Genomic DNA, 13,425 nt, shown 5'->3' with positions numbered 1-13,425 from the left:
CATATTAGGAACAGCCCAGGGGGCATATTCACAAAATTCAGTGAGATGTGGGAGCAGTTATTTTCATGACAAGGGGAATTGTCATGTGGATTGGGACTTAGGTTTTTGACCATGACTTTTCATGCACAAAACTGCTATGCTACAGGAAGACCAATTATACAGCAAACACTGCACCAATGTAAATAAAGCACAATGACTTGCTGGGTGGGGAAAACATGAACAATATATGCATAAATACATAACAGTACAGAGAGAGAAGTCCTAGGTATCTCTCTCACGGGTTTCACACTACTATAGAATATCACTGCAAATGCCGAGAATTCTGTACACTTTGTTTCAAAGCCTTTTATGTTCTCAAAATTACTTCAAGCTAACTTGAATGTATAGGGGGAAATGGGAATTTTTCTTTCCCTCCTCTCCAACATTAAACGTTTGGCCTTTTATTCAGAACAAAAGCAAATCTATATCAATCTTACTTCACTAGTTTTATGTTCCTTAATAATGTTCCCATTCTTTCCCATTTACCTTTCATGCTTCTATGGATATTACGCTCAAGTATAATCTTGGAGAAATCTGCCCCTAAGCTCTGCAAACCAAAGCCCAGTTCATGCCTGCAGTACACACATTCACTGAATGTTTGGGTGAAGGAGTGAAATCACAGGTCATTAGGAGCCCCTTTCACACCTTCTTCTAAATAACTTGAATATGAAGCTATATTTCCCCCACTTGTTCAGTGAGCACGCATGTGGAGGTTGTGAGCAGGACAGGTACAGCGCAATATCACATGGTTTGATGATATTGATATCCATTGCATGCTCCCAAACAATGTTGCCTATCAGACTTCTCTTGTAACACTAGCATATACACAGTTCATAAACTACGGTTGACCACAATTTGATATAAATCAGTTTAGTCTTGTGATGGTGTGGCTTATTTGCTCTAAGCCTTGGGGGTTTTTTGCTTTTTAATATTACACTGCGGCCAAGTAATCTGGTGAACAATACTATAAGCACAAAAGCATTTCAGTATTGGAACAAAGTGTTGTTTTGTGAGAAAATTCATAAAATGTTCATTCATCTCCCAGTTTGCATGCAACTTTTTGAGTAGCTCTACACACCATTTTTCACCACAGTAAAAAAGGTGACTGTCATACATGTGTACACACATCCAGAACGTCTTGCTCAATTGGGAATCCCAGATATATGTACATGAATGTTTAAAAGATGTATGTGTGGATGCCCACCCTTCACATATTTGCTGCAGGAAACACTGGTGTTACAGCAGTGTTTTCCTGTGGCAGTTATGAAGTGCAGACCTGCCCTTTCTTGTAAGGTATGTTGTTATGTCTTCATAGCTGGGATCAGAGTCTAGACTTGCAGCATACATACATACAAATAAACAAACAAACCCAAGACAAATACAGCAGACAACTGAGCCATGGTTCTAGCTGTTTTGCTTCTGTTTTTGAAAAGTGAGTTCTCACTCAGCTGTATACATGAAAATGTATTACAAATCCACGGAGGGGGGATTCTCTGTTATAAAGTGACATGCAGTGGCGATCCAGTTAATGACTAAATAGTTGTCAGTATTCTTATTTGCTTTGATACATACACTTTCCTATTTCTGCTTCCCCATCCTAAAGAAAACATTTTGTGGCAAAGGTAGGATGTGTATTGGGACACAAAATGGGAATATAGAAACTTCATTTTCTGTCCTTAGAGCGGAAAGACAAGCATTGCTACACTTAAGCAAAGAAGTTCCTGTTCTTTCAACGTGCCTGTGTTTTATCGACTCAGCTGTACTATGATGTTTATCTCCTCTATCTAATAAAGTGGTTATTATCTAACTTCTGATGTTTGGGAGCTGGCACCGAACCATGGAATATACAAATGCTTTGCGTAGCTCTGTAAGATATGCACAAAGACTTGATTTCTCTCTAATTTTGCAATATTTTCACTTTAACTGGAAGAATTTACTTTGCCAAGCCTTGCAGGTTATGAATTAGAAGTATGCTGTTATCTGCGGACCTGCAGCCAACTTACAGAAAATATCTTTTTTCAATTAGCAAGAATAAACAAAACATTTGTTCTAGACTAGTTTGAAATCCTGACTTGAATGTTTGCACCCAACTAGGCATATTGCAAGTGGCTTCTCCCTTCTTAAGGGGGGCTGCAGGTATCAAGAACATGTGTGCTGATTGCTTTTCCACATCCCTTCCTCTTCCTACTAAGATACGCCATTTGATTGGTGCATTTTTTGGTACAACAGGAAGTCATGTTCATGGCATACCCTGCGCATGAGAAAGCGGGCAGAAAAGGAAAGCAGTGGCAAAACTGAAGCCAATGGCCTACGTAAACCCAAGGATATTCTGGGCAACAAAGTCTCTGTTAAAGTGAGTAAGGCCATCAGAAGCTATGCGCTGCCTCCTGCTTCTCATCCTCACTCCCCCTGCAACATCCTCTATATGGACAGGGGGTGACATCTGGCTTTTTACTTTGTTTTGTTTTTCCCTTTTTGCTTTTTATTTTTAATTTGTTTTACTTTTCGGTAGTAGTAGACATTTTGGCCGGATTTTGCATGCAAGATACAACACAGCTTTTTTCCCTCCTCACCACTGGCATCCAAAATGTAAGTAAATAGTTTCTGTGTGTGTGTGTGTTTGTGTGTAGTATTTAACTTCAGAAGTTTAATGCAACCAAGTGTACGTGCAGTTAAAGATGTGCAGTTAAAAAGACCAAGCAGAGCCAAGCAAAATTTTCCCTTGGAGAGACCAAAAAGCATGCCAGCCCAAACAAGGCAAGACTTGGCTATTAATAGATGAGGAACAATCTGCAACAAATGATCCATGAGCAGCAAAATGCCTTCAGGGGTTGGTAAGCAATGACAGTGCAGAACAGGCAACCTCTGTCAAAATGACCTGCTAGAAGTTTTGGTGGGGCTGTTTCATCCTTGTAGGGCTGCTTAAACTCTGCCCAACACTTCTGTTTTTAAACTAGTTTAGCTGTTGCGGCATTTCCAATACTACAGAGATTGATTTGTATGTTATAGATGTATTATGACTAAGACTGTTCATATTGAAGACTTCCATGATGCTTTCAACAAATTCCTAGAAATTAAATTCCTAGAAATTAGGGATGAGGAAGAAAAACTTCATTTCCGCCCCCCCCCTCAGTTATGTAAGGGCAATGTTTACTTACTGCTCTGGTTCTTTCATGTGGCTTCTGACATCTTCTCCTGGAATTGTGCCTGCTATATAGGAACAACCCAAATAACTTCCAGCTCTTCTGGCTAATCATTCACCCCCCCCCCCCAAAAAAAGGGATTAGAAAAATCCAGTTGTAGTAATGAGTCATTTAGATGGGAACTGTGATGATGGGAGGGTGGGGGGGGGACACCACTCTGAGTATTGTCTCTTTTTATTTGTTTTATTTAACAATATTTCTAGACTGCTTAAGCAAAAAAGAGAATTTCTAAGAAGTTTACATAACAGTCATAAATCCCACTTATGCCCACTAGTCCTCAAAGTCATCGTGAGAATCACATCACTGGTTGTCATTTTCTAGCTGAAAAAGAGACAGACTGATTTGGTAAGGAATATCCAAGGAATTTTTTGTCCACCATGGGATTGAATTCCCCTCCCTGAAACCCAGTTTCAGTGCTTTTCCTCTTTATAGGCATGACTTACTGGAGACAGTGGAAGACACACAAGTCATGCAGTTGGCACAAAATTCCTGCCCTCCATAAACATGATCTGAAGAAATCTCAGTGCATTTTTTTAGTATAAAAGTGCCAGGAATGTTTGTGGTTTTTCTTCGTTTTCATTCTGGTTGTGTGATTTGTCATCATACAGTGTTTGGATAATATGAAAGAGTGCCTAATCCACCCCAGGTCCTTCTTGCTCCCTCTAGAACTTTATCAAATGGACCAAGTCTACATTCTGTGACTCATGCCATAGAAAATCTTCAGGCAAATAATTTGGTTTCCATTCAAATTAATTCTGTTTTTGGAATACCAATGACCATACAGAAGTGTTTTTGTTGAATTGGCTTTAAATTGAATTAACTGTGGTGGTGGCAATGTAAAATCTGCATGCATTCTAACAACGTTTGCATTTTTGTGTTAATATGCTTGTGTTTGTCAGTGTCTGTTCAGCAGTGCTAACTTCAGTGAGCCTGCTTGATGCTTTCATCTGCTTACCCTAGTTGAAGTAAAGGAAGATAGGGCTCATATAACTTTAGCAGATGCGTAGGAGCTGCAGTTCTAGCAGGTGCAGCTTTTCCCCACTTCTGCCATGACCAGCTGCAGCTGCTAAAATTCTTCTGTATAGCTGCTATATTTATTTAAAACTTTTCATACCATTCTTCACTCATAAAAATTTCAGGGCATTGCACCATCAAGATAGACATAAAATGCAACAAAAAAACCAGAACAGAGAGAGGCTACATTCTTAAAACATGAGCAAGATTAAATGCTGGGCTGAACAATATTTCAGCCTGGTGCCATCAATGTGGGGACCAGGCTAAGTCTCTATAACAGTACTCCGTAGAGGGCATGCCAGTACCAAAAAGGGTCCTTAATCATATACAGGTTGCAGTGAGAATGGGTGCTCCTTCAGGTTTGGAGATCTTAAGCTGTGCAGGGCTTTAAAAGTAAATACCAGCTTATTTAATGTGGTGAATAGATCGCCACACGCACATATAGCCATCTGGCCATACTACCCAGAACTGGGGCAGCGATATTTTGCATCTATACCAGTTGAAGCTTCCAAGTTGTCTTCAAGGGCACATGTAATGCAAGTCAGTAATTAAGCCAAGATGTTTCCAAAGCAGGAATCATCTTGACCAGACTGTTTAAGGTATATGAGCCTGGTTCTCCTTTGCAATCTGAGCAGCATAACAGGTAGAAGAGGATTGAGCCATATATTGCAATTTAAAATGCCTTGAATAATTTCTACTTGCAGTCCGGCATGTTTCAATCACATATCGGTCTTTACCAGGAAACTACATTTCTAAAAATATTCCTCAGGGATGCAGGTGTGCAGAAACCCTTATTAATTGGAAATGAATGCATTCTTAAAATTCTTCACTAATATTCTGTATTACATATAATTTCTAATATCATATCTAGAACAATATTTTAGAAACTCAAAGAGAATCTAATATTTCAAAATACATCTTTGCAAGTGACATAAACAATTGAAAGTTACATAAACAGTTATCCCTATGGCCCACCATTCCCAATCTGCTCAGGAGGCTTGGAAACTCCCAGACCAGCCAGATGGTACAATAATTTAGCATGATACTGACTTCCACCCTATGTGTTTAGTGGTAGATCTATTTCTTTAAAATTCTAACTTTAAAATGTTACTTCTCAAAATATATATTATGCAGAACACTTTTTTTCTTTGCATTCTCTTGTGTCTGCCTTAAACACACTAGCATCAAAATACTGTAGTATAAAGAGAGCTCTAGCTACAAGTCTTGTGGTAGCATATTTCTCAAACCTGTCTGGACAGTTAATAGTTCTCTAGGTGCACACTATCTGTTGTGTAAATTGAAGCCAACACAGAGATTCAAGTTCTCATTTAGTATTTCCTTCGTTTAGTCTTTTTTTGACACATATAACATATGATTTTGAGCTGTGTTATAAATAATAATTGTGATTAAACAGCAATATATGGCTTTTTAACACCTCAGATTACTTGTAATACTTCTGAGTAAAGACATATTATAATGACAAATATTAATATGTAGCTTTAGCAGTTTGTGGGCTTTTCATGGAATCATTATTTGTCTAAATCTTGGCAAAACTGGTTTGTGAATCTCAACCCAAAACTCTTTGGGCAGGAATGAGAAAGATCCATCAAAACTGCTTTGCAATTTAAATGACAATAGAGAGAAGTCTGGTTTAAGTGCAGCACTTATTTTTGTGTGAATGCAGGACAATAATAGTCACAATAATTATGTACAACTAAATACACCTTAAACACTCTTGCAGTTCCCAGGACAATTTTCTTTTTTCATTTCTGTTTGATATAAAAGCCCTTAACTCGGGGGTAACCAATGGAGAGTCCTTCTGATGTTGCTGAACTGCAGCTCCCTGACCATTGGCTGGGGCTAACGGCACTCAACCACATTCTGAGGGTACCATCTGCTTGACTACCCATGATCTGCTCTACTGATCAGTCAGTTTTCTTTCTTACTTTTTTTTAAAGTGATATTTTTCTCTTGGTGCCTGTTTGACATGGTAAAAATTAAACACATCTACCAGCTTGTTGTAGCTAAGGTTTGATACTACTCTTTTGATCAGGAATTGCATTATTGCATCCTTCCCTTCCGCAATCACTACAGGGCAGGCAGGGTGATCCACTTTTATCTGCTTGCGGATTATCCTACAAAAGAATGGAAAAGTTTGCTGTGGCAGCAGGGTGATCTCCCACATCCACCACTCAGAAGTGTGACTGCAGTGCCTGTTATGCTGTGTGCATACCATCAAACAAATAATTTGATCTATCAGCAGTGATAAGACCAATAAGCAGTTGGGACAGGATGACTGGAGTGAGTCTGGCCACACACACCTCAAATCAATAGGCAATCGGTATTGTAAGGACGGTGCTGGAGGGGGTATCTTTGAGTGCAGCCATAAGTGGGATACCTTATGCTGTGCTCTGTTTCTTTGGATTTGGGCCAAGGAGCACACAAAAACAGAAACAAAGAAAATGCCGTTTGGATTTTTAAGGTGGGTGCTTAAATTTAAAATTATGTACTTGCACACCTCAGATTGCATTTATGTTTAAGCTGACTGAAGTATATGGATCATGTACATTTTTAACGGATTGACATTTGATAGGCTGAATGGTCAAATCTTTAAAAAAACACACACAACAAATTCAAGGAAATTGAACTCTTTTGGCTCCACCTGACGTTTTATTTCAAACTGAGTTCATTGGGAGGATATAGATTTCAGCACTAGAACAGAATGTTAAGAGTTTGGTGAATGCTCTCCATGTATAGTATTGTTGTGGATGTTTTAAGGGCCTTGCAAAATGGGGGGTGGGAGTGGGCTGGTATAGCAGAGGTAGCTCCTCATACTGCTGCTTCCATTGAAACCTTTGATTCCCCCCCCCCCCTTGAATGATTTCAAGATTACTACACCTTTTTTCTTCTTTTCCTGCTTGCCACTTAGTGCCTCTTTGTTTCGAAAGCATGTTAGTTGCACAGTGCACATTGCTACCTTGCGCTCACCTGCTTCTGCTGATCTTGTGCCTCTTAATCTCTCTCCCCATTGTAACTTTGTTCTCTTTCCTCCATGCTGCCAAAAAGGAGACAAACAGTTCAGAGGAGTCAGAATGTGATGACCTTGATCCCAACACTAGCATGGAGGTAGACAATAACCCTTTTGCACCTTCCCTTTCCCCCCACCTTGCACCTTCTTCTATCCTACCCCCCCCCCTGAGAATTTCTGCATGTGTAGTGGAATGCACTTGGGGCTGACTGATAGGCAGAATGCCATCTCAGATAGCGGATCTAGGGTGGTGTTAAAGGGCAACAAACTATCACTGATCTAATTTGTTAAAAACCTTTTAACTGCCCTTTATATTCTGCACATGAGGTGTCAGATTGGCTTGGGCTAATCCTTACTATACTGTAAATGTGTATCTTGTATGCACCAGTGTGTTTTGGACTGCCTACAATGCTGGTTTTCCATTCCCTGGAGAAGAGTGTACAAAAAAACCACACCTACCATTGGCGATCACTTGAATATGCCCTTAATCATTACCGATGAGAAATGGTCCTGTTTTGACCGATATTAGCAACTGTCCATGGTCAGCTGCTGTCCATTGGTACTACTGAAGTGCATTTACCAGTAAGATCTGGGCAGTTTCAGATTCCATTTAGTACAAGGTGGGGGAACCTGTGGTCCCACTGTTAGACCCCCAACTCCCATCAGCTCCAGCCAGCATGGCTAATGGTCAGGGATGATGGAAGCTGTAGTCTGTAGTTGAAGAACCATTGGTGCCCCATCCCTGGTTGCAGTGAAACTTGCCTTGCAGACTTCAGCTGTAAGGCAAACTTGATACAACAAATAAAAAATTGTCCAGTAGCACCTTAGAGACCAACTAATACAACAAGGCAGTGAATTCCTACCTCCCAACTTCTTTCTTTTATTTGCTTTTGGCTAAACAGTGCTATGTTGATACCACTGTACTTGCTGTGCCTTTGTAATTATAGTTTATTTTAAAAGACTTTTAATAGAATATCCATTGTTGGCCTCACTGCTTTGTTTACATGAACGCAAAACCTAGGGACAAAGGAAGAGGAACCCTAGAAGAAAATGAGATACATCAATATTTTTGTACGGAAGGAGTCAGGGAAAAGGTCTCGTATTCTAAAAGGCCAGCAACACTGGGCCTTACACAGGCTCATTTCATGTGCTCCCCCATATATTATGTTATTGTCATGAAAAAGGAGCATATCCCTCTCTCCTCGTGACAGTTATGAAACATTTGTCCCTCTGCGAAGGCGGCCTTCTGCCATCTGCCTTGCCCTAGCAACAGTACTCTGTCAACTTGCAAAATGTTACAGTGCTGTTTTGAACTCACAAACAAGTTGGCTACTTATACATCAACAGAAGACACAGATGTATGTGCTAATTTATGTATGTGCTAATTTCTATGTATCTATGCAAATATAGGGCAGTATAGAAATTTAATAATAAAAATAGAGACAATTACTGTGATTTAAATAGAAATATGATGCATCTCAACATAGTGTGGAAGACTTTGGCCAGGTGATCTATATGCCTTCTCAATTTCCGGTCCAGATACTCACTGTTGATGGACAACTTCATGGGCCCTGATGTCCCCACTTGGGGCTCTTTATCTTTAAGCTGGACTTCAAATAGAGGACTGTCCTCTGTAAAGTAGGACACATTGCCACCCAGCTCCCGAAGTAGACTTGCAGTATCCCAGTGCTTCAGTTTGTTCTGTAATACTCCATTCATCTGTTTGACCATGTTGTGTCCAGTAACCCTGCCTAATACTTAGTGTCCAGCCATCTTCCAAGCAACTGGCTTGGACCACTCACAGTTCCACAGTCTCCTTGCTTTGACTGATTAGTAAAAGTCTTCATCCATCCATCTTCATTTGTTCTTCCTCACTTCCTTCTCTTGAAAGGTGTATATATAGCAAAGGCAGGGGAGTGCACACACTTGCGTCTGTCTGTCTGCTAGTCATTAGACTCCAAAGCAGAATATTGAGGCTCTTCAGTCTTTGGGTAGGTTAAGAACAAAATGGCCACTATATACCTCTTCCCTTCTCTAAGCTTGTCCTTAATAGGTGCCCTCTGCTTTTCTTAACACAACCAACCAGCTAGATTTCCTGGTAAAAAAAATAATGCAGCTGCTCTTGGCTCTGAATTGTGCTGTCAAGAGCAGAGAGCGGTAAGGGGTGACATTTGACAGGAAACTGGCTTAGGCTGCTTTTTCTCCAAGTAAAAGTGGTAATGTTTTTCAGAAGTGTAACATAAAGTATAATTTGACCATCACATTGGGCCTACACACTCAGTAGGATAACGTGGCAATGTGTGTATCAGGCCCTTATAGGTGTGGAGGGGAGGAGACCATTTCCAAAAACTTCCCCAGGTTAAAACACAAACTATCCCTGGGAATAAAATGTTAACGCATCTAAGAGAGAAAATCCAGCCTAGCTCTTTTCTTAACTGCCATCTGTTTCTATTTTGCGAAATCTCTGGACAAATGGAATGGGTGTATTAAATGCACCTTTATAGCACTTCTAACAGTTACAGCTCCCCCCCCCCACCAAAAAAAAAAATTTGCTGGGAACTGTAGTTTACCCACCACAGTGCTACACTCCCCAGCACCCTTAACAAACTACAGACCCCAAGATTCTTTGGGAGAAGTTGTGTGTAAATGTACAGCCAGACTGTACTGTGCGACAATCAGCAAGCCTTGATTACAAGGTCTCTTCAGCCTGCATTGTTTATGCCTGGGTGGAGAATCTGTGCCCTTCGGGAAGTTATTGCACTCTGACTCCCAACAGCCCCAGCCAGCATGGCCAGTCATCAGGGATGATGGGAATCTGGAAGTCCAGCAACATTTAGATAGCCACATGTTTCCCATTCTTGATTTATGTCTTCTGGTTTTTCACAAAGGACAATAATGTTACAACAAAGGTAGCTTATAATTATTTCAGTTTGTTTCACAAGCCCATTTGGAAGTGCAATTCGGATTGGAAAGATGTATGCCAATAGGATAGCCACCCCCACCCCCCGGGAAATGCTCCAAACTTTCAATGGCTAGAGGATAGGTGACACAGTAACTGCTATATTTTCCATGAGCAGAACTCAGGCTGGCAAAAGGCAAAAAAAGAAGAGATGAAAAGGCTTATTAATGTGCAACTGAGCCACATCCAAATGGACTAGGCAATTTGCCATGGCTACTTGTCCTGAAGGTGCGTTGTTAAAACCTTAAATAATGTGGATCCCTTTTTTGCCAGTCCTGCTTTCTGCATATTTAGGGTCTTTACAATTGTTGCAAGAAATGTGAATGTTAGGGGAAAGTAGTAAACATTTAAAATTCATAATATTAAAACTGAAACTTTGAGTTTTATGATTTGTCAAATTTCACTTTTGAAATTTGACTTTGAGAGGTTTCAGTAAACTATGATTCTTGCTGGTGAATTTTAAGACTCAAAATGCCAGCTCTATTTCCTGCAGCACTTATAATGTGTAGTACTGCCCATAAAAAAAAAAAAAACCTCCCATCTCAGCCGTATGCGAAATAGTGATATTCTTTGTTTTAAATATCCATTTGTGTTTGAGTGGTTGCAAAGCAGTTCATCGTTAATCCACGAATCTTGGCGCAAAGCTGCTCTCTGCTGCTGAAGCAAAGTATTGCTTACAGAGGCTGCTTTTTCTCCAAGTAAGAGTGGTAATGTTTTTCAGAGGTGTAACATGAAGTGTAGTTTGACCATCACATTGGGCCTAAATGTATATAGTAGGAATGCTCTATAGTAGGAACTGAATGAATTTCAGAATATTTGCTAAAAATAACTAAATTTGCTTCAGTGTGTGAACACACAAATTCTAATTTTATTATGTCCCAACATTACTATTTGCAGATATTATTAGATTAAAATGATTTTTTAACAGCTAAAACATTTGATTTGACAAATTAATAATCCTGTCTCAGATTTCGCTTCTCGACTAATAACAGTTTTCTAAAGTCATCCCACAAAACTAAGGTTCAAATTTCACTTGAAACCCTTTGTAACTGAAAGCTTCAAATTTTAATGTTGTGCACATTTAGAGCTTAGTCTGTGGTTATAGTGTGCCAGTGCTTGTCAGTGATTAGCCCACCCACACCCACCCCAATTCCGGCCACAGGCTGCTTCCGACTACAGTATTCCGTATATGTCCAGGAAATTCTGGACGTATGGCAACCCTAGTTGTGTCTACATCAGAATGATGTGCTGCAGAAGACCTCACTGTGCAGTTTGTTACCAGAAAGCAGGGGCATTGACCCACCAACAGTTGGGCCTGAGGGCAATGTGGTATGGGTCAAAGAGTCTAGAAGTGGGCAGTGCCCACTTCTGGCTTGTTCTACTCACTGCCAGACTTTGACAAATTACCTTTGAGAGACGAAAGAACCACACTGGCTCTTCAGATCACCAGATACTGGAGGCATAGAACAGCAGGTGGCCCTTGTCTTAATACCCTGATTCTTATCTATATGTTCAAAAGTTGGCTGCTTCTGAGAGCGGTATACTGAACTATATGGTTCTTTGACCCCAGCTCAGCAATCTTTATGCATCTCAGGACTGTCCAGAACTAGCTATGACATGAACTTTGTGGTTTCCTCCCAGTCATGTTGAATGGGCCTAGGAAACAGTGGTTGTTGCACATTATGACAAGGACATAGGACCTTGGGGATTAGGGGCACTGACTCACATTTGGTCCCAAAAAACTTTTCCATGCTGTGCGCTGCAGCACCTTGCACTTCTAGACTCTGGAAGTCACGAGTGCTGGAATAGCACACCCAGGATCCTGAATCAGAACCTTTCAGACGTGCTTCTAGTTCCTCAGCAACCTTTATGTCAATTCTCTAATACTTTGCTGAGAATAAGCCCTCTTCTCATTGTCCCATTAAAAAAGACTTTTCTATTTCTTTTATGTATGTGTTCTTTTTCCAGATCATCAACCCAAACTTCATCCAGGAAGGTGAGTAAGGACAGAAATGTGGCAGGTTGTTCCCATGATCTAGCAAACCAAACATTGGGTTTAATCATCTTTGCCCAAACAAGTCCTTACCTGAGTAATTAGTCAGGAAAGAATGATGCCAAGCAAGTACCACGCACAGTCCCAAGGAATCTATTGCATGGTCAACCAGCCAGTTTGAACCCACATTCAAATTTTGTCTGGTAAATATGTGTGTGAGAGGGAGAGACAAGGGAGGAATATGAGATATTCAGTATTCAATCATACTTCAATATTATGTTACTTGGATTAATATTTGGTTTCATATTGCATCTGTTCACAAAGAATGAACATATTTAATTAATTTATTTGAATGCGGTTTACGCTTTCCTTTGGTTTATTCAAATGTAAATAGATTTTGGTGTATTTTTAATACGATCAACATAATTTTAGTTATTCATCCATCTTTGTGTTCTGGAGACTCCCGTTTTGGTTTTGAAAGGCATATTGCTAACCCTTGTTCTAGAACTTCCCTCAGAATTCTTTGCAATGCTCTGGAATTTCATAGGAGACCATGGAATGTAGGGTTTCCTCATGGAGACTTTCCAGGTGTGAATTTGTGTGTGTGAGTGCTGAGATTTTCAGGTTCCCGAGTTTCACCTGATAACAGATGCTGCTTTTATTGCTTGATGCTTGGTTTTACAGGAGGTGTTGGGCAAGGTCTTTATAACAGCCCTTTATAAATAACCCTCAATACAACAGAGGCATCACTGAGGCACATTTTGTATTTTCAACATCCTGTGGTTAGTTTTATGTTTTCAGTGAACATTATGTCTCTATACGTGTGGCCTTTGCTGCAGTTGCTCCAGAGTTTCTCGTGCCCTTAGTGGACATCACCTGCTTGCTTGGTGACACGGTAATGTTGCAGTGCAAAGTCTGTGGGCGACCAAAGCCAACCATAACCTGGAAAGGACCAGATCAGAACATCCTTGACAACGACAACAGCACAGCTGCATATGCAGTTTCCTCCTGGTACGTTCATATTTTGCAGAGGGCGTTGGGATGGCACAAATGTAGCAGTTGCACTCCTAGAAAATGTGGTGCATTAAAAGTGTTTGAATCCAGCTAATGACCCTATATGCCCAACTATGTTAGGAGAGCCAGTTTAGGACACTGAAATTTGAAAAAAAGAAGGTAAATAAATGTAGGC

The 13,425-nt window shown here is 40.2% G+C and overlaps 1 protein-coding gene across 22 annotated transcripts in view; it reads left to right on the top strand.

Moving 5' to 3' along the window:
* KALRN (kalirin RhoGEF kinase) overlaps window positions 1-13,425 on the top strand; it is a 492,139-nt gene that overhangs the window by 466,678 nt on the left and 12,036 nt on the right. For 21 of the 22 annotated variants that reach the window (XM_083404304.1, XM_083404303.1, XM_083404302.1 and 18 more), the window contains 4 exons: window positions 2,269-2,392; window positions 7,323-7,382; window positions 12,212-12,239; window positions 13,076-13,247. In XM_083404304.1, the coding sequence (XP_083260430.1) occupies window positions 2,269-2,392; window positions 7,323-7,382; window positions 12,212-12,239; window positions 13,076-13,247 (384 nt within the window). Of the gene's footprint in view, window positions 1-1,993; window positions 2,016-2,268; window positions 2,393-7,322; window positions 7,383-12,211; window positions 12,240-13,075; window positions 13,248-13,425 lie in introns of those variants that run through there. The other variant, XM_083404291.1, reaches the window with a different exon arrangement.

Source organism: Podarcis tiliguerta (assembly GCF_965153285.1).
Source record: "Podarcis tiliguerta genome assembly, chromosome: 1".
Classification (NCBI taxonomy): Eukaryota; Metazoa; Chordata; class Lepidosauria; order Squamata; family Lacertidae; genus Podarcis; species Podarcis tiliguerta.
The sequence above is the reverse complement of the archived record's forward strand: the minus strand, read 5'-3'. Positions and strand labels throughout refer to the sequence as shown.